Source organism: Elephas maximus, chromosome 17 (assembly GCF_024166365.1).
Source record: "Elephas maximus indicus isolate mEleMax1 chromosome 17, mEleMax1 primary haplotype, whole genome shotgun sequence".
Lineage (NCBI taxonomy): Eukaryota > Metazoa > Chordata > Mammalia > Proboscidea > Elephantidae > Elephas > Elephas maximus.
Genome location: NC_064835.1, coordinates 28,117,222 through 28,144,237, shown reverse-complemented (window position 1 = coordinate 28,144,237; position 27,016 = coordinate 28,117,222). Strand labels below are relative to the sequence as shown.

General features: G+C 41.1%; 1 protein-coding gene across 1 annotated transcript; it reads right to left on the bottom strand.

The window, feature by feature from the left end:
- Window positions 1-1,371: 1,371 nt before the first annotated feature.
- On the bottom strand, window positions 1,372-27,016 carry STT3A (STT3 oligosaccharyltransferase complex catalytic subunit A). Its single transcript, XM_049857333.1, has 18 exons — window positions 26,909-27,016; window positions 24,697-24,823; window positions 23,448-23,508; window positions 20,951-21,072; window positions 20,355-20,500; window positions 18,573-18,663; window positions 17,148-17,254; window positions 16,411-16,575; window positions 14,994-15,174; window positions 14,011-14,166; window positions 12,725-12,816; window positions 11,685-11,840; window positions 11,217-11,405; window positions 8,669-8,785; window positions 8,444-8,546; window positions 3,225-3,413; window positions 2,311-2,426; window positions 1,372-1,651 (listed from the first exon to the last, which is right to left on the bottom strand). Exons 2-18 carry the CDS (start codon window positions 24,782-24,784, stop codon window positions 1,613-1,615), a joined length of 2,118 nt encoding a protein of 705 aa, XP_049713290.1. The 5' UTR covers window positions 24,785-24,823; window positions 26,909-27,016; the 3' UTR covers window positions 1,372-1,612.

Here is a 27,016-nt window from a genome sequence, read left to right as displayed (position 1 = left end):
TGATAAAATTCAAACAGTAATAGCTACAGTAACAAGTTAAAGGGTTATCCCATTGATACTACAGAGAACAGATCACTAATGATCTCTGACTGGTGTAACTCATATTAGTAAATAAAACCCAGGGTAACCTCTTCCACTAGGAAGGAATTCTGTATATAAATAATGTACTTACATATAGTAAATCAAATTTTATATCAAATCTAAATCTCAGCCACAGCACTTGGTATATAAATTGGTTTGGAAGGCCAAGTTTTCTGGGTATACCAGTATTCCCAAGCATACTCTTTAAGAAGCACCATTTTGACTTATAATCTAAAAGCCATGTAATTCCTCGTTTTCTTAAGCAGGTAACATGGAACAGTTACCTTATGTATTTTTAATGACTCAGGATTTGTATATATCAGTGATACATGTCTTATGTTGTAAAATATGTACATCCTTCTATACTGGTGAGCATAAGGCTTTTTGTCCTGACATTAAATATGCATGAGATCACTGTACTTTAAATTTTTTTATAGTTTCTCTTCTCCTTTCTTGTAGCCAGACTGGCACAGTTCTCTAGGTACTTGCTAATTGCAATTCATCCCCCTTCTAATTTGTAGCTTATTTGGCAAGGGCTTCAAAACCAGGTAATCAAGCTTGCTAGTGGTATACAACAGGCGAAAGGATAAAGAAGCTCACCTTTGAATGACTACAAGAGTTTTAGTGCAGTCTACAGGAAATGAGCAAAGTGCCATTTACTGTCTCATGGGTGAGCGTACTGAAAAGCTGAATTTTAAATAGATACGTATGATTATATTTAAGCTTACTCAAAAATGTATGACCATCAAGCTCTCTACATAGTGTTGGAGTTTCTTCCTCTCCATTGAGAATAATTTAATTGTTTGCCTGGAGTCTTCTAAACTGCTGATTTAGTCATGCTTGATTTATTCTTGCTCAAAACAAAACAAAAAAAACCTGGCTAGTCCCATAAAGTATTTGTGAGATCAAGTCTGGCTAGCTACCTTCTGCCCCTTCTTAAGTCAAGAGTCTCTAAGAACAAGAGACACTGAGAACAAGACATGATGGTATGTAACATGGCAACTTTCCTGCCAAGAAATGAAACTCCCATGGTCTTACAAACATTTATTCATTCCACAAAATTTTCTGAGCACCCACTATGAGCTAGGCATTGTACTAGGTGCCGCAATGCAGAAAGGCTGACAAAATTGTGTATGTAGAATTTGAGCTAATTCTTGATAGTTTTACTGATTTGAAAGACAAGATACCTACTTGGCTCATTTAGGGAGCTAAGGGCATGGAGACGGTCACTGTCTTCTCCTATCAGCCTTCCTGAAGTCAGTCACCATAAGTCAAAACAAATAAGGCACATTTTTAAAAAATCTCCCCTTTAATTGACCAAAGTAAAGCCATGGCATTTCATTTGGTAACCTGCTCAGAATTATAAAAACCATTTCATTTGGCCCAGCCCTTACTGCCGTGGGCAAAACTTCCAGACAAGTTTAATCACATCGTGCTCTGGTCTTATAAACTGCATATAAAAAACATCTTCAGCGTCCTAAACACGACGCACTCAGTGTGAGGCATAACTCAGCTGGCCGTGATGTGACATTTATGTCCTTGACAAGCCTCGATTATCCAGATCCTTTACCTGCAATATAAAAATGTCAGGTTAGGATCTTGAGTCAGCTCAACTTTGAGGAAAGCTTTGCCACTAAGCTAGGTTCACCCGAGGGGAAGGGCTTATGCTGGATACTGCTGCCTGGTTTGGCTTTGTGACTGAACCAGCACTGGTTAGAGGCTAGTGACTCTCTGCGTAGCCTTTTGGAGTCCCTCTTGAGGAACAGTGTAAACAATCTACCCTCCAAATAACCAAGGATTTTCAATCTTTTCTTCTGCAAGAGACACACAAAAAAAAAAAAAAAAAAAATTTTTTTTTTTTTTTGCACGCTACTATATGGCTCTCTATAGCATCAATTCTTCAGTGGGAGAGAAGAAAACGTAGTTTGAAAACACAGATGCACACACTTTCTTCCGCCCCACCCCAGGCCTGTTAATCACTGGAACAGACTGAGTCAAGCCCGAACTACAAAAATATCACTGGAGCAACTACTAAAATGACAGCAAAATGGGACGTTAAAGAACAATCTAAAATAAAGACTGTAGAATTCTAAGTTACAAGCTACTTTTCAGGCACAGGTGTCATTAGATACGTTCCTATGTGAGAAATTACATGTCCCATCTTTCAAGCATCAGAACCACTCTGCAAACACAAGAGCTGCTTTCTGAGATCGGGTACCATGTGCTCACCTTGTATATTCTCACCAGCCAATGTTCTGTGGTGTATGCTTCCTCCAAGACATCAAGCTCAAAGTCTTTATTCCCAATCTCAGCATTTCGGACACGGTCAAAGCCTGGTGGACGCTCTAGAGGGGGCCAAAAAAGGAATCACACGTCTTTATACAGTGCTGATTTCCTAAGGAGATGGTAAATCAATCCAGTACATCAGCTACTAATTGGCCTGCTATTCCTCAGTCAGTAGTTTGGTTGGAGAGTAAGATGTGCAGAAGAGGATGTCAGGTAGGAAGAGCAAATCAAGTGTTAGCCTAACTCACAATCTCTCCAAGATGATGCCTGGTGGAGCCATGGAGCTTATCTCTTCTACGAGATAGTAGCTGACACCCAAGCCCCTCTATTCCTGAGGACTGTCATCCAGAGGCCTCCAGGACCTACTAGTAACCTTTCCATAGGGCAGAGAAAAACTAGCAGCGATCAAAGGCCTGAATCCACTTCAGAAATTCTCCCTAGTACAGAACCAAGAAATTAAAGTCAGAAGGAAAAGACCTGACCTGATCAAATTACTCTCAAACTAGTCATCTGAAGAACTGAAAGTCCTTTGTCTCATTCCATCCCCCTTCATTCCATTCCCCTTTACAATGCCCTTTATTGAGAGGCAATAAAAAGTAGTGTTGAAAGCACAGAATCTGAAGCCAGAATCCCTGACTTTAAATCCTGGCTCTGTCACAAGCTGTGTGACTTTGGGAAGTTACTTAACCTATTTGTAATTCAATTTCCTCACGTCTAAAGTGAGAATAATAACAGTATCTGCCTTTCGGGTTGCTGTGAGGACTAAACCAGTTAACAGCTGTGCCTCGCACAAGGGAGACACATTCTATGAGTGTTGGCTATCAGTGCTGTTACTGACACAATCATGAGTCACTCACTGGCTTCTGTGTAGACCTGCCCAAAGCGGTAGTAACACATCTTGTACATGAGGCAGTTGAGCAGCACTGGAGAGCCTTCACGGTCCACACGGAACTCCCCAGTTGGAGTATAGTAGTCGTGCTCCTTGATATGTTTGCCTGTGTCTGTGCTGCCTCCAATCCGGACCATCCACAGAAACTTGTTGATATCTAGGAATAAAAAGAAACTGCTCACTGGATCGTACCTGTAGAAATTGCTCAATTGGTGAATGTTCTGCTGTGTATACTCTAAACAACGAAAAATGAATTAAAAAAAAAAACAAAAAACTGCTGTATCACCAAGGTTGCGGGAGCTAAATCACCTAAGGAAAAGGTCACTATAAGGAAATTTCTCAAGATATTTTTCTAATCGAGAATGGTACCTTTTAAGTCTAATTTGCAAAAATAGGAAAGAGAGGATACTATGTTTCAAAGCCCTGACAATGTGTGGACACAAGTCTTTTCCTCAAAATGTACAACTTTTCCTATAGATTAGACTCCTGAAACCTTATTATTACTTGTCCAGGCTTAAGCCACAACTGAAATTAGTCCTAAGTATTGTTGTTAGGTGCTGTCGAGTTGATTTTTAACTCATTGCGTTCCAATGTGACAGAGTAGAACTACCTACTGGGTTTTCCAGGGTGTAATTTTTACAGGAACAGATCACTAGGTCTTTTCTCCCTCGGAGCCACTGGGTGGGATGGAAGCACCAACCTTTTGGTTAGCAGCCCAACACTTAACTATTATGCCACCAGGGTTCCTTAGTCCTAAGTATTCACTGGGGCTGAACTGTCCAATGTAGTGACTGCTGAGCACGTGAAATGCAGAGACCAAATTAAGGCGTGTTGTGAGTATAAAATACATGCAGATTTCTAAGCCTTCGCCCAATACAAACAAAAAAAAGTAGGTAAAATATCAGTAATTTTTTTAATATTGATTACATGTTAAATAATAATGTTTTGGGTATATTCAGCTAAGTAAAATTATTAAAATTAATTTCACCTGTTTCTTTTTTATGTATTTTAATGTGGCTACTAGAGGACTTAAAATTACGTATGTGTTTCTCATTATATTTCTATGGACAGCACTGATCTAGAGAGTAGCAGCTTTACCAAAAACACAGGGACCCACAAAGACAGACAGCTGAGAAGTTATAAACCTGCCGAAGCATATATATGAGAAGTTAACATTTCCATGTCAAACACGCTATCAGGTTCCACTGATATTGATACCACCATCAACTCAGGATATTTTCTTAGAATATGTCACTCTCTGTATTGCCTCCACCTAACCACAGGCTTTGGGGAAATCAGTTTGCTATATGATTCACTAAATGGCTAATATAAAAAGTATTACTCAGCAGGGACAGTGGTTTGGGGGACTATGGTTTCAGGGGACATCTAGGTCAGTTGGCATAACAAAATGTATTAAGAAAACGGTCCACATCCCACTTCAGTGAGTGGTGTCTGGGGTCTTAAATGCTAGCAAGCGGCCATCTAAGATGCATCAATTGGTCTCACCTGCCTGGAGCAAAGGAGAATGAAGAACACCAAAGACATAAGGTAAAGATGAGCCCAAGAGACAGAAAGGGCCACGTAAATCAGAAACTACATCAGCCTGAGACCAGAAGAAGTAGACAGTGCCCAGCTACAACCGATGACTTGCCCTGACAGGGAAAACAACAGAGAATCCCTGATGGAGCAGGAGAACAGTGGGATGCAGACCTCAAATTCTCATAAAAAGACGAGGTTTAATGGTCTGACTGAGACTAGAGGGACCCCAGAGGTCATGGTCCCCGGGCCCTTTGTTAGCCCAAGACTGAAACCATTCCTGAAGCCAACTATTCAGGCAGGGACTGGACTGGACTATAAGACAGAAAACAATACTGGTGAGGAGTGAGCTTCTTGGCTTTAGTAGACACATGAGAATATGTGGGCATCTCCTGTCTAGATAAGAGATGAAAAGGCAGAGAGGGACAGGAGCTGGTTGAACGGACACGGGAAATACAGGGTGGAGAGAAGCGTGCTGTTTCATTAGGGGGAGACCAGCTAGAAGTACATAGCAAGGTATTTTTAAGTTTTTGTATGAGAGACTGAATTGATTTGCAAACTTTTACTGAAAGCACAATAATTAAAAAAAATTTTTTTTAAGTATTACAGACCCAGAAGAATAAGGTTCCTACTACACTACTGCAAATGGTTTCAGGGGGTATCACAGTGGTTATGAGCACAGACTCTGGATCAAAACTGCCTAGGCTGGAATTCCAGCACTGTCAGTTCTAGCTGAGTGACCTTGGGTAAGTTACTTAACCTCTCTGTGCTTCAGTTTCCAAATCTATCAAATTAGAAAAATAAGACTATCTACAACACTAGGGCTGCTATGGTATTACATGAGTGAGAGCACAACAAGAACTGACTATACTGCCTGTCACGAAGCATCCAATAAATAATATTACTATCCTCATGTAGGGTCTGCACTTTCACCTTCATCTTAAAGATGGACAAACTGAGACACAAGATTAAATGACTTGGCCAGGCCACCCAGCCAGAAACACAACCGAAAACAAAACTCCTGAGAACCAGCTCAGCTATCACAGACCTGTGTATTGTAGCTTCCTAACAGATGTGTCTGAAGCAAAAACCTGGCAAGCTTTAAGTACGGGGGAGTGGAAAGCAACAAATTATGTGGAAGAGGCCCTTCTGTTCAAAGATGTAGGCTACAAAATAAAAAAAGCTAAAGAAGTGTAATACTGTATCATACCCTGGTATAAGACAACCTAGACTACAATCAGATCTAAATATATTAATGTAGATTCAAGTAAGCATTTAATAGAAATTTATTAACATGAAATAAACATGACTTGCAAAAGGGCAAAATCTTGTCCTAACATTCAAAGGAAGCTAAATTCGGGACATTCCAGAAACATAAATACAAACTGAATTTTTATAAGCAAATGCCTGTTTAACCCCCTTAGAAAATGTCATTTTTGGAGCGTGTATCATTTAGCATAAAAATGCCCAAGACATTTTGGAATTCTCATTTGGAAATGCCTTCAGAGCCCAATTTATGTTTTTATTTTTGTAAACTCAGGAGAGGCAAATCTTTATTCTTTTAGAGTAGATTTAAATTTTTGAAAGAGCCAGAAGTGATCTACAGTCAAGAATAATGACTGCAGATAAGTTGGGGGAGGGAGGATGATCAAGGAAATCTAGTTTTTTTTTTTAGGCACCTATGTGTGTGTCTTTCATGTGTATGTGTGTGTGTATTTGTGTGTGTGCATATATGTGTGCCTAGGTATGTATGTATGTTTTTAAAATGTCAAAATTATTCACAGAAGGCACCCGCTGGAATGTTATCAGGATTAAATAATACTAATAATCACCTCTAGGCTCTGCGTTCATTCCTTTCGCTTTTTTGATTGCACGGCATCTCTCAAATTCTTCAGAATTCCTACGTAATAAAGTCTAACAACTTGATCTTGAGAAATACACTCAATATGAGAAAAAAAATCAGTACTGTCATCTTCTGTGATTTTCATGGGTCTAGATAGTTGACAGTGCTTTGCACTTTTGTTTTGATGGCTCAACTCTGGTGGCGCAACGCTTAAATGCTCAGCTGCTAACAGAAAAATCAGTGGTTCGAACCCACCAGCTGCTCCACCGGAGGAAAGACTGGTGATCTGCTCCCACAAAGATTATAACCTAGGAAATCCTACAGGGCAGTACTACCCGGTCCTACGGGTCGCTATGAGTCAGAACTGACTCATTGGCACAAAACAACCTTCTTTAAAGGAGTCTCTGGGTGGTGCAAACAGTTAATGCACTCGGTTGCTAACCAAAAGGTTGAAGGTTCGAGTCTACCCAGAGGCATCTCAGAAGAAAGGCCTGATGATCTACTTCCAAAAACTTAGCCAATGAAAACCCTACAGAGGAGCCCTGGTGGCCCCATGGTTAAGAACTAGGCTGCTAGCCAAAAGGTTGGCAGTTTGAAACCACCCAGTGGTTCTGTGGAAGACCTGGCGATCTGCTCCCATAAAGGCTACAGTCTAGAAAACCCTATGGTTTGATCAAAGATTCTACAGAACCTTGTTCAAAAGGGGGAAAATGCAGAATAGAATTTCATACCCTAATGAAATCCAGGTTTTCTGGAGCCACAGAGGCTGGATGAACTTCCTAAACTACTGCCCTGAGATAATCTTTCAACCTTAAGTAAAAAATGTTCCCCAAAGTCTTCTCAAAACCAAACAATAGCTTAACTAGTAAATAATGTCTGCCTTGAGCACTGAGCTCTTTTAAGATCTATCTAGATGGGATCAATTGACAACAGCAACTCAAAAGATCAGGTAGGAACCTTAGGGGGCAGTGAGTTTCTGAGCAACAACTCAGGAAAGGAGGGTGAGAACAGTTGTACAACTCAAAGAATGTAATCAATGTCACTGAACTGTACATGTAAAAATTGTTGAATTGGTGTATGTTCTGTTGTATATATTCTCACCAACAACAAAATTAATTATTTAAAAAAAACAGCTGGGGCAGTTCTATCACACAGGGTTGCTATGAGTCAAAACTAACTTGACAGCATCTAACAACAGTTGCACAACTTTATGAATACACTAAAAACCACTGAATTGTACACTTTAAATGAGTGGATTTTATGTGAATTATACCAATAAAATTGTTACTAAAAAAAAACACAAAAGCTTACGAAGCACAGTTCTATTCTGACACAAATGAAGTCGCCATGAGTCTGCATTGACACAACAGTAACTGGTTATTTTTTACTCCTTTAAAAAAAAAATCTAGCTTTCATAGTTAGATCAGAGTAATTGTCAAATCATCATGTTTTCAACAATCCAAAAGTATAGCATAATCTCCAAGCAACTCCCACTAGGGCTACTCTGTGCTCAGTTTGAGGACTATCCAGAGTTGAAAAGCCTGTGCCCATTTCTCTGAAGAATCAAGGATTATTAAGTCTTTGTAAAATTTCTAACTTTGTAACCTTCCTACCTGGAGAAAGAAAATAAAAGCCTTTAAATTAAATCAAAAAAAAAAAAAAAGTAATGAGCTTCAAGTTGCAATACTTAGAAACTGCCCCAACTGACAAAATATCTTGATGTTAGTAAAAGGCAAGAGAGATAGGAGATTCATCTAGTTTTCTTACAATCTAAGCTCTCTAGCTAGACACAGAGACCAGTACATTACCATCAGAAGAATAGCCAGTGAGGCCTCCGAAAATGACCAAAACATAGCTGACGTCAAGCTCCCTCATGATCTCATAGGCTTTTTCTTCTGTGGATGCCATTGCCTAGAAAAATAAATGCATGTTTCTCAGAGCAAATCCCAGGTCATATGATTCCCCCAGGGAAGAATATTTCCCACTAGACTTTATGCACCAAACACTCAAAACACAAATACACTTCACCTCACCTGCCCGACTCGAGAAATGTGGGTATTATTCCACGTGTTGTTGTCCACTAAAATTGTCCGATTCGCCATAGCTGTAATCTGGTAGCCATAATCCCACCATGACATGACCTTTGCATCCTGAAAGAATGGGAAATGGAAATAAGGGGTACTTGCTGTCGTCAAAAAGCAAATGCAAGGAGAGAACGGGCATCTTTGAACTGATAAGAATTGAGGCATGGCCAATTAAATCAGCTTCTTCACAGAGTAACGCACACTTTACCAAAGATAGATCTCTGCACCTGGTCCTGCATTTACACACGATCGCCAAGTCTTGGTATAAATTAGACAATTCAGTATCCCCAATACTTCCCTCCAAACTCACTTTATATAAACAAGCATAATGTAAGAGGCTGTGCAATATTTCCAAATAAACAGCCCAATAGCATCAGATAATTTTATTAAATAAAACGACTTTTTAATATTATCACAAAAATCAGTTATGATAAGGGCAGGGGGAAAACACAAATCATAGAATACAATGGACAAGGATTAAAGTTCTTCAAGTTTGACTCCTAAAATACCTGATGTAAAAGCGCCAGTCCCAGTAGAATGAGCCCTGGTGATGTGATGGGTAAACACTCAACTGTTAGTTAAAAGGTTGGCGTTAGAACCCACCCAGTGGTTCTGCGGGAGAAAGGCCTGCAATCTACTCCCATAAAGATTACAGCCTAGAGAACCCTATGGGGCAGTTCTGGTCTGTCACGCAGAGTCGCGATGAGTCAAAATCGACTTGATGGCACCTAACATTCCCAATAACTATTGCAAGGGAAAGCTAATCACTTTAGATTCTCAAAGATATAAACTGCTAAAAGTGGTTTTCATTAGGTGATCTCTTACAGATTTTTTTTCTTCTATTTTCTGAATTTCCCACAATGAACGTGTATTACTTAACTTTTTTCTTCTTTTAAGAAGAGCTTTTATAATTGGGATGGTCTATCTTATGATAAAATCACATCCTGTCAAAGAACAGTGACGAATCTGTGAAACATTTCACGACATGGAGGAACCTGGAAGGCATTATGCTGAGCAAAATTAGTTGGAGGCAAAAGGACAAATATTGTATAAGACCACTATTATAAGATCTTGAGAAATAGTATAAACTGAGAAGAACACATACTTTTGTGGTTACGAGGGGTGGGGGAGGGAGGGTGGGAGAGGGTTATTTACTGATTAGTTAGTAGATAAGAACTGCTTTAGGTGAAGGGAAGGACAATACTCAATACACAGAAGGTCAGCTCAAATGGACTGGACCAAAAGCAAAGAAGTTTCCGGGATAAAATGAATGCTTCAAAGGTCAGCGGAGCAAGGGAGGGGGTTTGGGGACTATGGCTTAAGGGGACTTCTAAGTCAATTGGCAAAATAATTCTATTATGAAAGCATTCTGCATCCCACTTTGAAATCTGGCGCCTGGGGTCTTAAATGCTAAAAAGTGGCCATCTAAGATGCATCAATTCATCTCAAGCCACCTGGATCAAAGGAGAATGAAGAACACCAAGGTCACACAATAACTATGAGCCCAAGAGACAGAGACGGCCACATGAACCAGAGACTTACATCATCCTGAGACCAGAAGAACTAGTTGGTGCCTGGCTACAACCGATGACTGCCCTGACAGGGAGCACAACAGAGAACCCCTGAGGGAGCAGGAGATCAGTGGGATGCAGACCCCAAATTCTCACAAAAAGACCATACTTAATGGTCTGACTGAGACTAGAGGAATCCTGGTGGTCATGGTCCCCAAACCTTCTGTTGGCACAGGACAGGAACCATCCCCGAAGACAACTCATCAGACATGGAAGGGACTGGACAGTGGGTAGGAGAGAGATGCTGATGAAGAGTGAGCTACTTGTATCAGGTGGACACTTGAGACTGTTGGCATCTCCTGTCTGGAGGGGGGATGGAAGGGTAGATAGGGTTGGAAGCTGGCAAAACAGTCATGAAAGGAGAGACTGGAAGGGCTGACTCATTAGGAGGAGAGCAAGTGGGAGTATGGAGTAAGGTGTACATAAGCTTATATGTGACAGACTGACTTGATTTGTAAACATTCACTTGAAGCTCAATAAAAATTACTTAAAAAAAAAAAAAAATCACATCCTGTCAACACAAATGTCCAGGCAGAGTCCAGATGATTATCAGAAAACCCACTGCCACCAAGTCGATTCCAACTCAGAGAGATCCCGTAGGGTTTCTGAGGCTGTTAATGTCTACGGAAGCAGAATGCCACACCTTTCTCCCTCGGAGAGGCTGCTGGGTTCAAACTGCTGACCTTTCGGGTGGCAGCCAAGAGCTTTTACCCATTGTGCACCAGGGCTCCTTCAGAGTAAGGTCACTATCGATGAAATCCCTAAATTGTGTAGAGATTGGCTACAGGGCCTTTAAGGATCTTTCAAGAGCAGAGTTCTATAGTTGCAATTTATCCAAGTTTTGCAACCATCTAAAAGCTATATGACTTACTATAACATCAAATGTCTCCCCCTTCCCTTCTTCCCCACCACTCCCAAATCTTCACCTCAGGTGTATTGTGACGAAGCCAATAGTATGCTTCTCGGAAGTCATCAAAAATGATCCTACTGCCATCCCCACCCCGGGCAGACAGCACGATAGAGGGCGAAGAGTAGGCCTCGCTGGTCACCCAGGTTGAATGAAAGGTGTAGGTGATGAGAAAGAAAGCCATGACCAAGATCATCCCACTTGCCACCTAAACAAGGAAGAATTGTGTAGTAAGCCAACTAGATTTACACAACACAGGACAGTTTCTCACATTAATAAAGATGAGATGAATCAAAACAAGTCAGGGGCTATACAAGTAAAAAAAAAAAAAATTGTATGACCGTTTAATTATGACCATTAATGACAGCTCTCTACTTCCCGGCCCAAAAAACTTTACATGCTTGTGTGCACATGCACACACACACACACACACACAAACACACACAAGAGTCTCCCAAGCCTGTTCTTAGCATTGCTTGATTCTTACTTCATTCTTAATAGGGTAGGTAGAATCCTGTTGCTTCTTGCTCTTCTTGTCTGGACGACTTATATCCAGATTCTTCATGTACGTGGACAGCACCTGGGAGACTCCAATGCCAGAAAGAATGCACATGACAGGCGCCAATACTAGCATTAGACGAACCTAAAAGAGACAGAGGCATGATCGCATTCTAATCAGTGTTTTACAAATTACAGGCTGCAACTTATTAGTAGATCGTGACATCAACTTAGGGGGTTTCAACCAACATGATTTTTCAATGAACTGGAAAAAAACAGAATATACTTGATGCATTTAAAGTAACGGAAGTACATATGTTTTAAAACTGCTTTCAGTTATATACTTCCTATATGTGTATTCTGAATAATGATACAAGATGTATTTTTTAACTCTAAGGATCAAAACAGTTTGTAACACACTGTCTTACTAAATCAGTTGCCCTCAAGTGGACTCCAACTTATGGTGACCCCATGTGTGTCAGAGTAGTACTGTGCTCCATAGAGTTTTCAATGGCTGATTTTTTGTAAGTAGATCACCAGGCCTTTCTTCCGAGGTGCCTCTGGGTAGACTCCAACTTCCAACCTTCTGGTCAGCAGTGGAGCATGTTAACAGTTTGTACCATCCAGGGACTCCAATGTCTTACTACAATATAGAAAATCCCTTCTGTTTTTTAATAATCTGGCACTGGGTAAGAGCTTCAAGAAAAAACATCTCCCTTTAAAAGACACTGAAAAGGAGAGGGGAAGTAACACGCCTGAGGTCACATTCTTCGCAACAAAGTGCCAAAGAGCCTCTGTATCACAACATTATGAATCCAAGAGAGGTAAGCCCACAACCAGAATGTACATGTGTCTCCTACATTCCTGGGAAGGATCAACACTATCTGGCAGCTTTTACAACTCAGCCTCTCAAATGCTCAGAGGGAACCATCTGCACAACCATCAGTACTTTCTGAATCATGCCAGGCAGGAAAAAGCACCTCAGAATTAAGGAGGGAAAGGTGTGCTAGGACTGGGGGCATTTCTCACCATAACAGCTGAAAAGTACATGCTGGTCACACCATACATGATGATAAAAATCCGGGCATCCGACAGGTTGCTAAAGCAGTAATACAGGCCAACTACAAAAGAGGGAAGGAGAAGTAAGCAGCTGAGCCCTGTAGGTAGAAACCTACAACAAAAAGCATCTTCACTATATGTGTGGGTGATTCCACAAATTTACCCCAGCAATTTCACTTCCCGGAATTTATCCTGAAAAAACAATCACAGACACATGCAAAGACTGAGATCCTAAGATGTGTGCTACAGCACTCTTTAAAATGGCAAAAAATTAGAAACAACCTAAATGTCCAACAGTAAGGCACTGGTTTATTATATTTATAAAACGGAATATATACTACTAATTAAAATACTGCTCTATGAGATTATAGACCATTTGCCTCTTCTTGAAAATATATATCTTAAATATTATTACCATAAAGTAATTCTAAATGACAGAAAATTACTGTGATTTTTTTATGACGTAAAAAAAAAATCAAGGAAGAAAACTGTATGATCTCATTTTTATTCATTAAATAACTGGATGACTATACACCAAAACGTGGCTACAGATGGGTGGTGAGAATGTCTAAAATTTTTACCTTTTTCTTTTTCACTTGTCTATAGTTTTTGGAATAGTTAAATTCCTTTCACAATAACAATAATAAAAATAATTAAGTTATTAAAACCAAACCAAACCCACGGCCGTCGAGTCGATTCCGACTCATATGGAATCGACTTGACGGCACTGGGTTTGGTTTGATTTAAAATAACTAAGTTATTTTATAAGAGAAAAAGACCACTACCACCAGTAAATTCTAAAATTTGGATTTTAGAATTTCTGGATTAGCTAGGAGATTCTTTGACAAAGAGGTTTTACAATTTACAATCAGTTATGCCTAATCAGGAACTTCCATACTGCCAAGAGGAGCAATGAGTGACAGTGTGTGTGTCTGTCTGTCTGTGTGTGCAGAAGGGGAATGGGGAGAGGGCAGAACGCTAGAAGTACTTTACAAAAAATTTTTTTTATAAAAATTAGAGTTGACTTTTAAATTATGACAAAAACAAACAGGATTAACTATGAGGCTTTGAACTTGCCAGTATCTACAACTGTTAGGCTTCTGACTTCTACTCTGCTTCAAATATTAGAAAAACGTGCTTAGCCATCCTTCATACTGCATAGGATAAACGGACAAACAACAACATGGATAAGGGTAGTTGAAGTATTCTGAATGAAATGGTGATTATCACGAAGCGGGCCACATCGGAACACAGACCTGGAAACATGAAGACAAGGAGCTGCAGATCAAAATAGTATGAGGACCAGGTCGTGGGCTGATGCTCGGACACAGATGCAATGATGGGGATGTTGTTCTTAGCATATGAAGGATCCAGCAGTGAGTAGAAACGCCCCGTCCAGGGAGAGATTTTTCCTGGCAGCAAAGACAACACATATTTCACCAACACTCCAGAAACAAACTAACATCTAATCCTAACTAATCACAGCTTTCCATTTTAAGAAGATTCTCAGAAACAAAAGAAGGGCTAAGTTTTTGTTTAAATGCCACCAATACTTTCAGAGGTCTACTCCTTCCTTTCTTTGAAACTTGAGAGGCTTTTTTATCAGCACAGCCAGCAGAAAAAAGTCAGGCTGCATGTAAAACTCAGAAGAATGGAGGCAGACATGCCTCCTGGAGGGGTCTTAAGTCAAATCTGGTGAGTCCAAGGCCAACTCCAGAAACTAAGTCAACTTGGTCTTCCAGTGCTATTCTGAATTAGCCAATACGTAGAGACTTGGGCAAAATCAAACTCACTTCTGAAAAGCAGAACTGGCAAAAATGGAGAAGAGAGAAAATGTGACATGCCCAAACTAGACAGCCATGGTTTAGTCTATAAAGGGTTACGAGAACGTGACGTTGTAGAGAACAGCAAACATTAAGACTTCTCCCACCCTACCAATATGTAAGAAATAAAGAAGAGATTGGTTAGAAAGGTAAGGCAAAGTTCTTTCACCAGGTGTGGTTCCTCTGAGATTAGGAGCTGCTCTAACAAAACAGTCTCTGCTAGGCTGAATTCACATGGTTAGGGTCAGTGTCAAACTGAATGTGAAGAAGTGGTATTTTGTATACTTGAAATGAAAAGAGAAACAGGAAGCAAAGAGAGCATTTTTCTTTGGTCAGGAAATACCCAGACTTTTTGGAGTTTATTCTATGTCCACACCCATGTGCATTTAATACTAAACACCGTGAGTCTTCCCTACCTGTCAGCATGAGGAGAGCTCCCACGGTGAGAAGGACAAAGCCTACCAGAGAGATGACGCTCCGGAAAAGAACTTCAAACTGCTGTGGATTCAATTTGCTGCGTAGGTAATCCACAAAGGCATGGATCTGGCAGAGACCAAAGACTCCAAAGGCTGCCATGTGCTCTGATGAAAGAACAGGCTGCAGGTGAAAGCATATTTATGGAAATAATGTAGAGGCAAAAAAAACGAATGGATCCAGTCCAGACCTGAATTTTCCTCACCTAGTTGAGACCAAAGGGTCAAATGAGTTCTAAGGCCACCATGAAATCAGCACCACTCTAAGGGAGGTTCTAATTTACCTGCCACATTTTCCAAAGATCACTTGCCATTCCCAAAAGCATATCATATACTATCATTATCCATCTCTGGCCTTTGCTCAGGCTATTTCCTTAGCCTGGATTGCAATTTTTCCTTCATTTCCATTCACTGAAATTCTCATCCTTCAAGACCCAATGCAAAGACCATCTCCTCCTCATCTGCCAAAACGGAATCGACCACTCCCTCCTGAATGTTCTGCCGCACTTTGTATCTCCTCTAGCACGTAATCATTCTTTGCCTTACGCCATGGTTCTCAAGCTCCAATGGGTATCACAATCACAGGCTGGGAGTGAGGAGAGCCTTTTGAAACAGATTGGTGGGCCCCATCCCAAGAGTTTCTGATTCAGTAGGTTTGTGATGGGACATCTCCAACAACTTCCCAGATGATGCTGATGCTACTGGTCCAGGAACGACATCTGCAGAACCACTATACCATAGGCTTCGTGGATTTCTTCCCCCCAATATGTCTGTAACTTCCTTAAAAACCAGGGCCATTGTTTATGCTTTTTTACATTTCACAGTGATTGATAAAGTACATACAGTAGGTGATCAGTAAAGAAATACTTGCTGACCTTCTGAAGCAGGATTCCACTTTTATGAGAATTTTGCATGAGAAATCAAACATACCACATTCTCTGTTTTAATAGTTGTGTTAACCCTATGGGGTCATGTGGTTAAAAGGTTTGTGCTTTGCTTCCTAAAGGACTTATATTGAACCCCAGTAAGAAGTTTAGGGGTCACAACATCAAAAAGGACTAGTATTAATAACTTTGATCATGCGTTATCAACTCAGCTCAACCAAAATATCCACCCCCCTCCCACAAACCTAAGACAGAGTAAGAGTCATTAATCTCAAATTTCATGGAGCAAATAGTAACACATTCCTGAAGGCGACTTACTGGCCAATGAGTCCCTTGCCTTAGTTAACACAAGCAGTCCAAGTTCAGAGCTGAGGATAAGTTTACATCTTTCTATCAGAATTCAAGATCAATTAATCTATTTGGAGCTGTTCAGGAAAAGTGGAGGAAGCTACTAACCCACTCAGTCTAGGACTCACCTGGAAACCCACAAAGGAGATCTGCATGGAAAGAATGGTGCCCAGGCAGTACACCGTGCAGTAGGCCACATAGATGCGGTGGGAGAAGCGGCCTGTGAGCATCAGCACCAGTACATGAAGAGGGATCAAGTTGATCAGGAACACATAGCCTCCCCATGAAGAGACCTAGGACAGGACAGGGAAGAACAGGTTCTGAGCACTCCTCCAGACCATGCCACTCTACCCTAGGACATCACCTGTGACTTAATAAAAGTACCTCTCTCCACAGCAACTACAAACTTTATATCTTCCAAGTGGCTCCCATTACCATAATTTAAGCCCCTGCTCCCTGTGGCTACTGAAATCTTGATCACATAACAAGAGACCTCAACCCTGCAGGTTAGTCTAGATAAGACATCAGTCTACTCTGAAGGTCACACAGAGGATTTAGGGACATCTAGGAAAGGTGAACAAATGTAAGCAGCTAAGGAAGAAGGTGCAAGTGAAGGTTGGCTAATCAATATTTACTTAAACACAATATTTGAAGAACTTTAAAAATTAAAAATATTATCTCTATCTTGCTATTACACAATGAACACCCATGCCTGCCTTAGAATAGGCTTTATGTGGAGACAAGAGACAATAAAGACTTCTAGCTTCTAGTCAATGAATTCAAAGGCCAAGCACTACTTCCAACTTCTATCAGTTGCTCCCAACAGACTTAGAGAGACTCCTGGAAGGAAGGAGTGAAAAGTTACCATGTAGAAATAAGCAAGGGCACACTTGGCCGCCCAGTAGATGGAACCAGTCTTTACTGCCTTGATCCACATGTAGTAGGTGAGCAGCATGCAAAAGATAGCAATCCCTGCAGAAAGAACACACCAATATTCAAGAACAGATCATGCTAACATGGTAGTTAGGAACACTGTACTGGAATCGGACTGCCCGAATTTCCATCTCAGATCTACTACCTATGGGGAAAAAAAAAAAACGAACTCGTTGCCAGTAAGTCAATTCTGGCTCACAGAAACCTTAAAGGACAGAGTAGAACCACCCCATGGGGTTTCCAAGACTGTAAATCTTTACAGAAGCAGACTGCCACATCTTTCTTCCGCAGAGTGGCTGGTTGGTTTGAACTGCCCACCTTTCAGTTAGCAGTCGAGTGCTTTATCCACTGTACCACCAGGGCTCCTTATTACCTGTTAGTGGTATAATTTTAGGCAAATTATTTTTATCTCTCTGTCTCAGGTTCCTATAAAAAGAAAGCAATTAACAGTACCTACTTTATAAAACTGTTATGAAGGCAATGTTACTAATTCGTGTAAAGCACTTCAAACAGTACCTGGCATACCGTAAGCACTTAGCAAGTGCTGGCCGTTATTATTATTGCTCTTTCCAAGAACTAAATTCCCCACTAGGACAGCCCTACAGACATCCCATCCTATCATGCACCATCCTGCCTCCACATCTTAACACAAGCTGGTCGTTATACCCTGAATGCCCTTCTTTTCAATATTTGCCTAATGAAGTCCCAACTTCAGGGACTTCCAAAAAGTCTTCCCTGATCCCCAAATCTGAATTAATCTCTCCTTTCCCCACATTCCCAAAGTACTCAGTTCATAGTATGGCTCATACTACTATCTGGCTGACTGTTCTTAGGGTTATTTTTATAGGTACACATTATCTGACTGTTATTAGGGTTATTTTTATAGGTACGTATTTACCTTCCTAAATAAATTCTAAGGCGACAAAACTATATTCATTAACTACCTCTATAATAGTTAATACTGTGTTTTGTCAATAACTTTCAATAAATATATGCTGAGTTGAAAATAAGCCCAAGAAATCATTACAGTTTTAAAGACATTCACTGCCCTTATCTAGGAAAAGAAAGCAAATGATTACAATGTTAAAACAATACTGCCTTTCAACACTAAAAATTAACTCTCCTTTTATGAGTCTAGAAACGAGCCAGTGGCCTGTAGATTATCAGCTACCTTTCTAAACGGAATGCCAGGGAGAGAATATAAATTTATATAAGGTTTCCTTCCTTGCCATTTCTACTTTTCTCACCCGGATACCATTTTTGCTACTGCTAAGCAACAGATTTGAACCCAGATTCTACTGTGCTCCATGAAGCTGTATTGGATAGCAAAGTGAACAGATCTACTTTGAAGTCTTACCTTCATTGTCATAGGAGCCAGCCACAGACCGGGAGATATACCCAGGAACTACAGCAATCATGGCAGCAGCAAGAAGCCCAGCTCCTGCATCCTATAACAAGAGGGACAGTAGGGAGTTATCAACACCAATACACCTATAAGAGCACAGAGGAGAGGATCCAGCTAGTCCATTCTGTTTGTACTGGGCCCAGAGAACAGTTCAACAACTTCCAAGGTAGGTGTAAGATGACTGGGAAAGCTCACAGCACAAGAAAGCTAAAAAGTTCACAACCAACACCCCGTCACGGTATCAAATCTGAAACTGAGTACATATATGCTGAAGACAGACAAACTAGGTGAGCTGTCACACACCAGAAACTGCCCCAGAATGCGCTGTTCGGCTGTCAGTGTGCCAGGCTCATCGGTCCAGTACTATCCCTAAATCACAGGAACACTAGTCACACCTCTGAAAGTCATGCAAAGACAGACAAAAGAAAAGAATTATTATTTGTGCTAAAAAGGCAACAAAGGCACGTGACTGTCATAGATTGAATTATGTCCCCCAAAATATGTGTCGACTTGGTTAGGCCATGATTCCCACTATTGCGTGGTTGTTCTCCATTTTACGACTGTAATTTTATGTTGAAGAGAATTAGGATAGGATTGTAACACTGTTACTAAGGTCATAGCCCTGATCGAAAGTAAAGAGGGTTTCCCGGGAGTGTGGCCTGCACTACCTTTTATCTTACAAGAGATAAAAGGAAACGAAAGCAAGCAGAGAGAGGAGGCCTCATACCACCAAGAAAGCAGTGCTGGGAGCAGAGCACGCCCTTTGGACCTGGGGTCCCTGTGTGGAGAAGCTCCTAGTCCAGGGGAACACTGACGAGAAGGCCGACAGAGAAAGAAAGCCTTCCCATGGAGCTGACACCCTGAATTTGAACTTTCAGCCTACTTCACTGTGAAGAAATAAATTTTTCTTTGTTAAAGCCATCCACTTGTGGTATTTCTGTTATAGCAGCACTAGATGACCAAGAGAGCGATAACCTACCCGGACTGAAGGTGCCGGGAGTTGAAGGAATGAAGTTGGACTATTACAGGCAGTCTGTGAGCTCAATAGAAAGAAGTAACAAAACGTAACTACAGTCCAAGAGTGAGGACTTCTCTGTTGCTAAGAGTCAAGCCTGCGACAAGGACAGCAAGGAGAAGGTTGAAGTGGCCTCCAAACTAAAATGAGATTTCCCAAGTTCTCCTAAAAGTTTATCACCTCTCAGGTATCTCCCTGACACTATAACCTAAGAATAGCATCCAAGGAGACAGGGTCAGCAATGCTGAAATGCGGAAAGAGAGTCAGCACTATGGAATCCACTATAAAACCAAACCGTTTAAGAATTTTAAAGTAAATGTAAAAAAAAAAAAACAACAAACAATTGCTAAGTGCTTACTTCTAGAAGAGAAAAGAACAAATCACTCTGGAGAGTTTCCCATCGTTTTTTTCTTCCTTCCCTTAGATCGTGAGGACTTCAAAATCTAAACCTTACATGTACATTTAAAAAAGTTTTCTTTTAGATGTAGCAATTTACATTTGATCTTCAAATGTTCTCTCATAAGGACAAACAGTTCCTAATGATAAAAAACTACACATTCTAGGGAGGGGTGAGAATGGATCCAATGACTCTGCCCAGCAAAAGCTGCCTTTTTGTCTCCCTGCCCTTCTCAAGGTTCTCAATCCCCCACCCTTTAGCCTCTACTAGAGAAGGTCAACAACATTCATTCCCAAGCCTCCTATCACCCCAAATCCTTCACCTTGAGCTCTTTGGTGAGGTGGTACGTGACGATGGTGGTGAAGGAAGAGAAGAGAGGGGCCAGGAACACACAGACATTCCGAATGTCGATGGTGATGTGGAAAAAATGGAGTACATGGTAGATTGCAGCAGAGGTGATCATCAGGCCTGTAACAGGAAGAGAAACTCCATTAGGCTGACCTAGTAAGACAAGGAACTTACATGAGACAGAAGGTGAATCCAGTTATCAAGAAAGTAACTGTGCAGGTCTGGACAAAGCACCAGAAACACTAACACAGCAAATACAGGAGGCCTACAAATTTCTCTCCTAAGGATTCAAGAAGACTTCCAGGATGTATAAAAACCACCCATTCCCAGTGTCCCACCCATTTCTCCTATCTGTACAAGATCCACTTTTAGCAATCTGTGCTGTTGTTGTTAGTCTCTGTCCAATCAATTCTGACTCATGGCAACCCCATGTACTCAGGATAAAAATTACAAGTGTCTCAAAACGAACGTACTGAAATGAAAAAAACTGTTCTATAATATACAAATACCAATTTGTTTAAAACACTCTACAAATGTTTTAAAAAAAAAAAAAAATCCTGTTCCCCTTACCTGGGTAAATTGTTCCTCCAATGATTCGTCCCAAAGGGTACCAGGCCCGGTCATCAAACCAGTTATGGAATTTATAAAACCCCTCCTCAGCCAGGAACCGGGTAGTCCGATAATTAAAGTATCTACAGCAAGAAAGGAAAAGATTTGCGTCTCCGCCTCTTCACACTCAGATACCTGAGCCAATCTGCAGCAGATCTGGCACTGCAGGTTACGTCACTGAGGACCCTTCTTCCAGAAGGCCCACTTAAACCGTTACTCTAATGAAACTTGGTTTGGTACCAAATATTATGCCAACCACGAAAATCATCTTACATTACCAGAGGTTTCCTCACGTCTAGTGCCACACTTGTCTCAACGAAAGTACCACCTCTCTCATAAGGAAATGAAACTGAAGTCTTAACATTACGACAAAGGAATAAGCAGGATATTCCAAACCACCATGTGGTACGCATTAGGACTAGTCAAGCACTCAAATGAAAAGACAGCTGAGATGTGGGCAACAATGGATTTTTGGCTCCTTTCAAATGACAGGAATATATAAAAGAGTATTTCTGCACCATGTGCAAGAACACAGGGATAATTTCAGGCTCGTGTTACACACAAGACGAAAATTTTTTAATCCACAAAACTAACTTCTTAATGAGAGTTTAAACTTATGAGTCCACTCACATTGTTATTTAAAGTATTTCTGAATGCTACCATGCATGGTGGTAGATCAAAAAACTCCTGAGATAAAATGCTTAGAGCTATACATGGAAACAGATAGTTCTTTAGGTCCAAAGCTATGTAACCCCTTCTCTGAAGGAAGAAAGGGGGAAAAAATCAGTAAAAGGGTCTCAAGCTAAGGACACTTTAATTACTAGAGATAATCATGACTAACCACCCTCCCTCCTCATCCCCTTCCCAGCCCTATTTCCTCCTTGGTCAGTCAAGTTTTAGGAGCGGAAATAAGTAGAAGCAGCAGATAGCAGAAATCTCTGTCCTATTTGTCACTGACAAATGTTATTTTGGTAACTGCCAGAGAGACAGGAAGAATAAGGAGAACAGGCACTCAACATGTGTCAGAATTGTGTCCTTTACCTAACAACAGGAGAGAAAGAGGAGAAAGAGCAAGTAGAAGTTAGTGGAAATAGGTCTGAAATAGGATAATGAAACATGGGCTCTAGTCCCAGATGTCACTAAATCTTAAGCAACTCACTAACACCCTGGGCTGCAGTTTCCTCCTCTGCAAAATGAAGTGTCAAGTCACATGATCTTTACAGTCCTTCCCGCTCTGTGATTACAGACAGTGATATTCTCGCTTCCCCTGATCACCTCCCCTCAATATTTGTTCATTCAGAGAGTCTGACAAAGAAGCCTTAACAGACTGGTGACAAAGGGACAAAAGGATATAAATCTCCTCATTTGGGAGAAAAAATATAAACTGATTTTGGGGACCTCAAAATAAATACTTGCATGTCTCCAAGGTGCTTTCAAATGTCTACACAAAACGATAAATTTGCAAATATATGTTAGGTATTATGCCTTTGAACTAATGCTTCACAAGCTGAACATGCTATTTTTAAGGTTTCAATGATACTTCAAGAATCTGTAATTCTGAATGCTTCAAATGGCAAGTGTCTTGTTATACACACTTTACCACAATTTAAAAAAAGAACCTGTAATTCTGTCCCTCCCAATTTTTTATTAAGTCCTAACTTTAGGCAATATAACACAGTGATTAAGAGACTAGTCTCTGGAGTCAGAAAAACTAGATTCAAACCCTGGCTCCTCCACTTACTAAATGTGTAACCTTGGATAAGTCAATTCAGCCTCTCTGGGCCTCATTCTCCTCATCTGTAAAAAGGGAATTAGAGTACCTACGTTTCATAGGGCTGCTATAAGGATTTAGAGATAATCTGTAAGAAATAAGAAAAAGTGCTTGGAACAAAATGGATGCTCAGTAAATGTTAGCTATTAATACTGCTGAAAACCTTCACCTATATCTGTTTTATCTAACAAAAACTCTACTCAAATTCCTAGCTTTCGAATTTCCTCAACGCCTTAAAACTTAACTGATAAGCCCAATTCCTATCATATAAGTTGTTCAAAGGAAAAAAAAACAACAAAACACCGTGTTAGGGATCTCAAGTTCATGACTTGTGGTTTTTCTTTTGAATTTTAAATACTCACCAGGACCATTTCCTTGGATGTACATCATTAACTTCTGACCAAGTGGAGAAGCCAGTCCTCCCTTAGCCAACCCAGACCTTGAGGCACGCATACCAGCAATGCCTCTCACGTTTTTTATGAGTTTGAGAGAATCACTTGGCCAATTCTAACAAAAATGTTTCCAAAGGAGAAACCATCTCCTCTGGAAAACTTCAGGGTTTTTTCTCCTAAATTTGCTGAAAGCACATCTCCATCACTGAGAGCTAATTAAAATTTGAATCTGAAATCCATGAACCTGAAGGCCCTCCCCAAAGGAAGTCATACCAGACCAATCAAAGGTACTCACGGATCAAACTCATGGATAACACTTTCAAATCTCAGGACAGCAAAGAGACGAGTGGAGAAAGCTGCAAAAACCAGAGAGTTAACATTTTAAGGGCCATGTGCAATGAAAGAGCAATGATAATACTATTATCAGTAAAGAGGTCACTGGAAATATAAAATGATTCCTGAATAAGGTATTTATCCATCCCTCCCCACATGGAGGAAACAAATTTCGCTTTCCCCTGACAATGACATCTGTATTGCCTACCTACTAGGACACATTTAACTACTTACACAAGGCCTATAACATTATATCCACCTACTAACACTTCACTCAACTTACATGGTCACCTTTTATATATGTTGACTACTATCCCTACCAAACTGACCTTAACCTTGGAGTAAACTTCAGAAGTAAGGCAATCAAGACTATACTTATGACTCACGAAGAGCCAGGAAATCTAAAAAATAAAATTCTCAAGAGACTTTCAAAAATACTAAGGTACACACGTGAGGAATGTGCTTCTTAATTCAATGAAGTATACGAGACCAAACGGGCAACACCTGCCCAAAAGCAAAGACAGGAAGGCAGGAAGGGACAGGAAAACTGGATGGACATGGGGAATCGTGGGTGGAAAAGAGTAGAGTGCTGACACATTGCAGGGACTGCAACCAGTGTCACTGAACAATTTGTGTATAAAATTTTCAAATGAGAAGATAATTTGTGCTGTAAAGTTTCACCTAAAGCACAATAAAATTAAATAGATATATACATACATATAAACCAAACCCACTGCCATCGACTCACAGCAACCCTGTTGGACAGAGGAGAACTGCCCCATTCGGTTTTCAAGGAGTAGCTAGTGGATTCCAAATGCCAACTTTCTGGAGCAGCTGGTGGATTCAATCTGCAGACCACCGCGCTACCAGGGCTCCATATATTTATAAATACTAAGGTAGGCATCTAAATTGAAGACAATTATCCTTTACAAAAATCAGTATCCAAGGGTCCTCAGCACCTCTTTCAGGTCTCTGAGAAAACAGAATTAGCACAGCATGCCTGCCATTCTCTTCCAGGGGATCACTAGCCCTTACTTTTACATTTCTTGTGCTTACTTTGCCTTCACAAAATTATACTGATAGGGTATGGTAAAAAGAAAGCATAATAACCTGTTGAAAATGAACCAGGTATTTTTTAAAAAGCCCTTCTCGTCAAATTCAAAATTTTCTCCTTTCCATTCCCAAAGAGAGAGGCCCAGGTGCACACTCACATAACACAGCAGCCATTGACAGAATGAGAAGCTTCAGAAGCGTGTCCTGCTTCTCATAGGACAACCGCAAAAATCCCAGCTTAGTCATCTTGACATCAATGGGTGGCAATAGATGACACTCAAACAGCTAAAAAGGAAAAGTCAAGACGATAGGATACTGAACGCCTTTTAAATACCTAATTAACTTTCATATTTTATGGTGGCAGAGCACCAGAAAGAGACATGAGCTAGCCAATATACCAAGGAGGGCCAGGGCAAATACTAGCACCTAAGCCTTGTCTTAAGTATGATCTACTGGCAGGGAAGTAGGCACAAGTCAGGTCTATGTGTCAGGACTAAAAAGGAGTGATCAGAATTCACCACCCATATTTCCGTTTCCCACTCTCTCATAGCTAACACGTATATATAAGCACAATTGCCAACAGTATGGTGCAACAGAAGTAAAGAAGAAACAGGAATAGGAAAAAGAGGGTAGGGAGAAGGGATGCAAAGAAAATACAATAAGATTAGAAACAGAGAAAGAAATAACAAAATGGAGCAAGAAAGCACTTGGAAAAAGCCAGCAAGGTATGAAAGAAAGGAAGGAATAAATATTGAGGATAGATGTCACAGCAGAAACAGAAAAAACAGAAGTCACAGCTGAATCAGCACAATTTCCAGCCCTAAATTTAGGCTTCAACTGACTGGCTACAAGCTTCCTTCTATTCCAAATTCCAGTGGGGTTGCAGGGTCAACTAAAGCGCATGAATGCTCACTAACCCATTTATAATCATGCGCTAAAAAAGACGGGGAAACGTACATACAGAGATCACTACACTTCAAATCCTATATATCACACTGTAACCACTGCTGCCATCTAGCCCCTCTTCCGATCAGCTGTCTCTAGGCATCTCTGTAACTGACACTGCTAATTTAAAAGACTGCTCCGTGACACAGAGATGGCTCATGGCACCAGATGAGAATCTGGAGGGCGGAGAAAATAAATTTTTCCCACTGAAGCAGAGAAAGCTGGGCGGTCAGGGAGGTGGGGCATAGAATAAAATAAAATGCTCAGGAAGTTAGCCACTTCTGTATAATACAGTTCTACCTTCTTAAGTCATAAACTAGCCACGGGCTAAATGATGAAGGATACAATAAAGAATAGGTAGCACTGTTCAAGATTACACAGAAAAAAATAATAATATGCATCCTCCTGACCTTTATTTATTTCACTGTTACTGTAGAAAAAAGGTGGGAGGGATAACACTGGGTAAGGTGGAAGGCATAAGAATATTTTCTCATCTTCTAACCTGGAAAGTCAAGCATCTTTGCATAATTAACTGTCCCAGAAGAGCGGTTTCCCAGTTTTACATATGTGTTTTTAATTATAATCCCAAAGGAAACCCTTATCTTGCATCCATAATAAACACCTAACTCCCGAAGCCCACAATCCAGCTACATGCCTCTGGTTTGTTTGTGACTGTTCTATGGAAAGACTAAGATGGAAACAAATTTAACACCACTGAGCTGGTATAAGCCACACACCTGGAAGGGCAGCAGAGAAAATGAGAGCACTAGAACTTCTACCTGAAAGCTTAGTGAAGAAGCTGGTAATTTAGGGCAGGGCCCTAGGGGAGCTTTCCTCGTGTGCTCTCTGGTAATTTTCACGCACGGGGAAAGCAAATAAGGGCAAAAACACCTGTCTTAAAACACGTACCATCTGCTCTCCTCCTCGAACGTGACCCGCAAGCTGTGATATCCTTGTCCCATCCTAGTTCTAGTTCCCAGGACTGCAACTTCCCTACCCCCCACACTTCCTAGCCATCTTCCCACACCCTCTCACACCCCTGCGCCCCTCAACGCCCCTCACTTCTGCTCTCCTGCAGGTCCGTCCCCCTCCCACCTTTACAGAATACCTCTGACAACACCCACCGCGGAACACCCCACCGCCTCAGCATCCTAAGCCCTTTCCTCTGCGAGACTAGGCCCCGAGTCCAATGTTCCCCATGCCCTCCTGGCCTAAACGTAAGCCCCATCCCACTCTCCACCCTACCCTCCCTTCCCAGATTTTCACATCTTTCCATTCCAGGATGTCCCCACACCCCCTCCCCTGCAAGGGCCCAAGCTCGGCTCCTTCCCTTTAGAGACCGACCGCCTGCACTTCATTCAGCCCTACCAACGCTCTAGATTGTACTGCCGCTAATGCTCAAGTCAGCTTCTACCGCCTTCTCACCTGGCCGCCGTTTCTCAGGAATCTACTCCGCGCCCTCTGCCATCGGTTCAGCGGCGCACACAAACCTGGCGGCGCCCGGCACCGCTCCCCATTGGCCGGCTCAGTGCC

Coding starts and splice junctions, on each gene's coding strand:
- STT3A (XM_049857333.1), bottom strand. CDS start 24,784: ATGACTAAGCTGGGATTTTTGCGGTTGTCCTATGAGAAGCAGGACACG. Junction 20,501..20,950: donor TGGAGGAACAATTTACCCAG/GTAAGGGGAACA, acceptor TTCCTGTTACAG/GCCTGATGATCACCTCTGCT. Junction 15,175..16,410: donor TCTCCTTTGTGGGTTTCCAG/GTGAGTCCTAGA, acceptor TTTCACCTGCAG/CCTGTTCTTTCATCAGAGCA.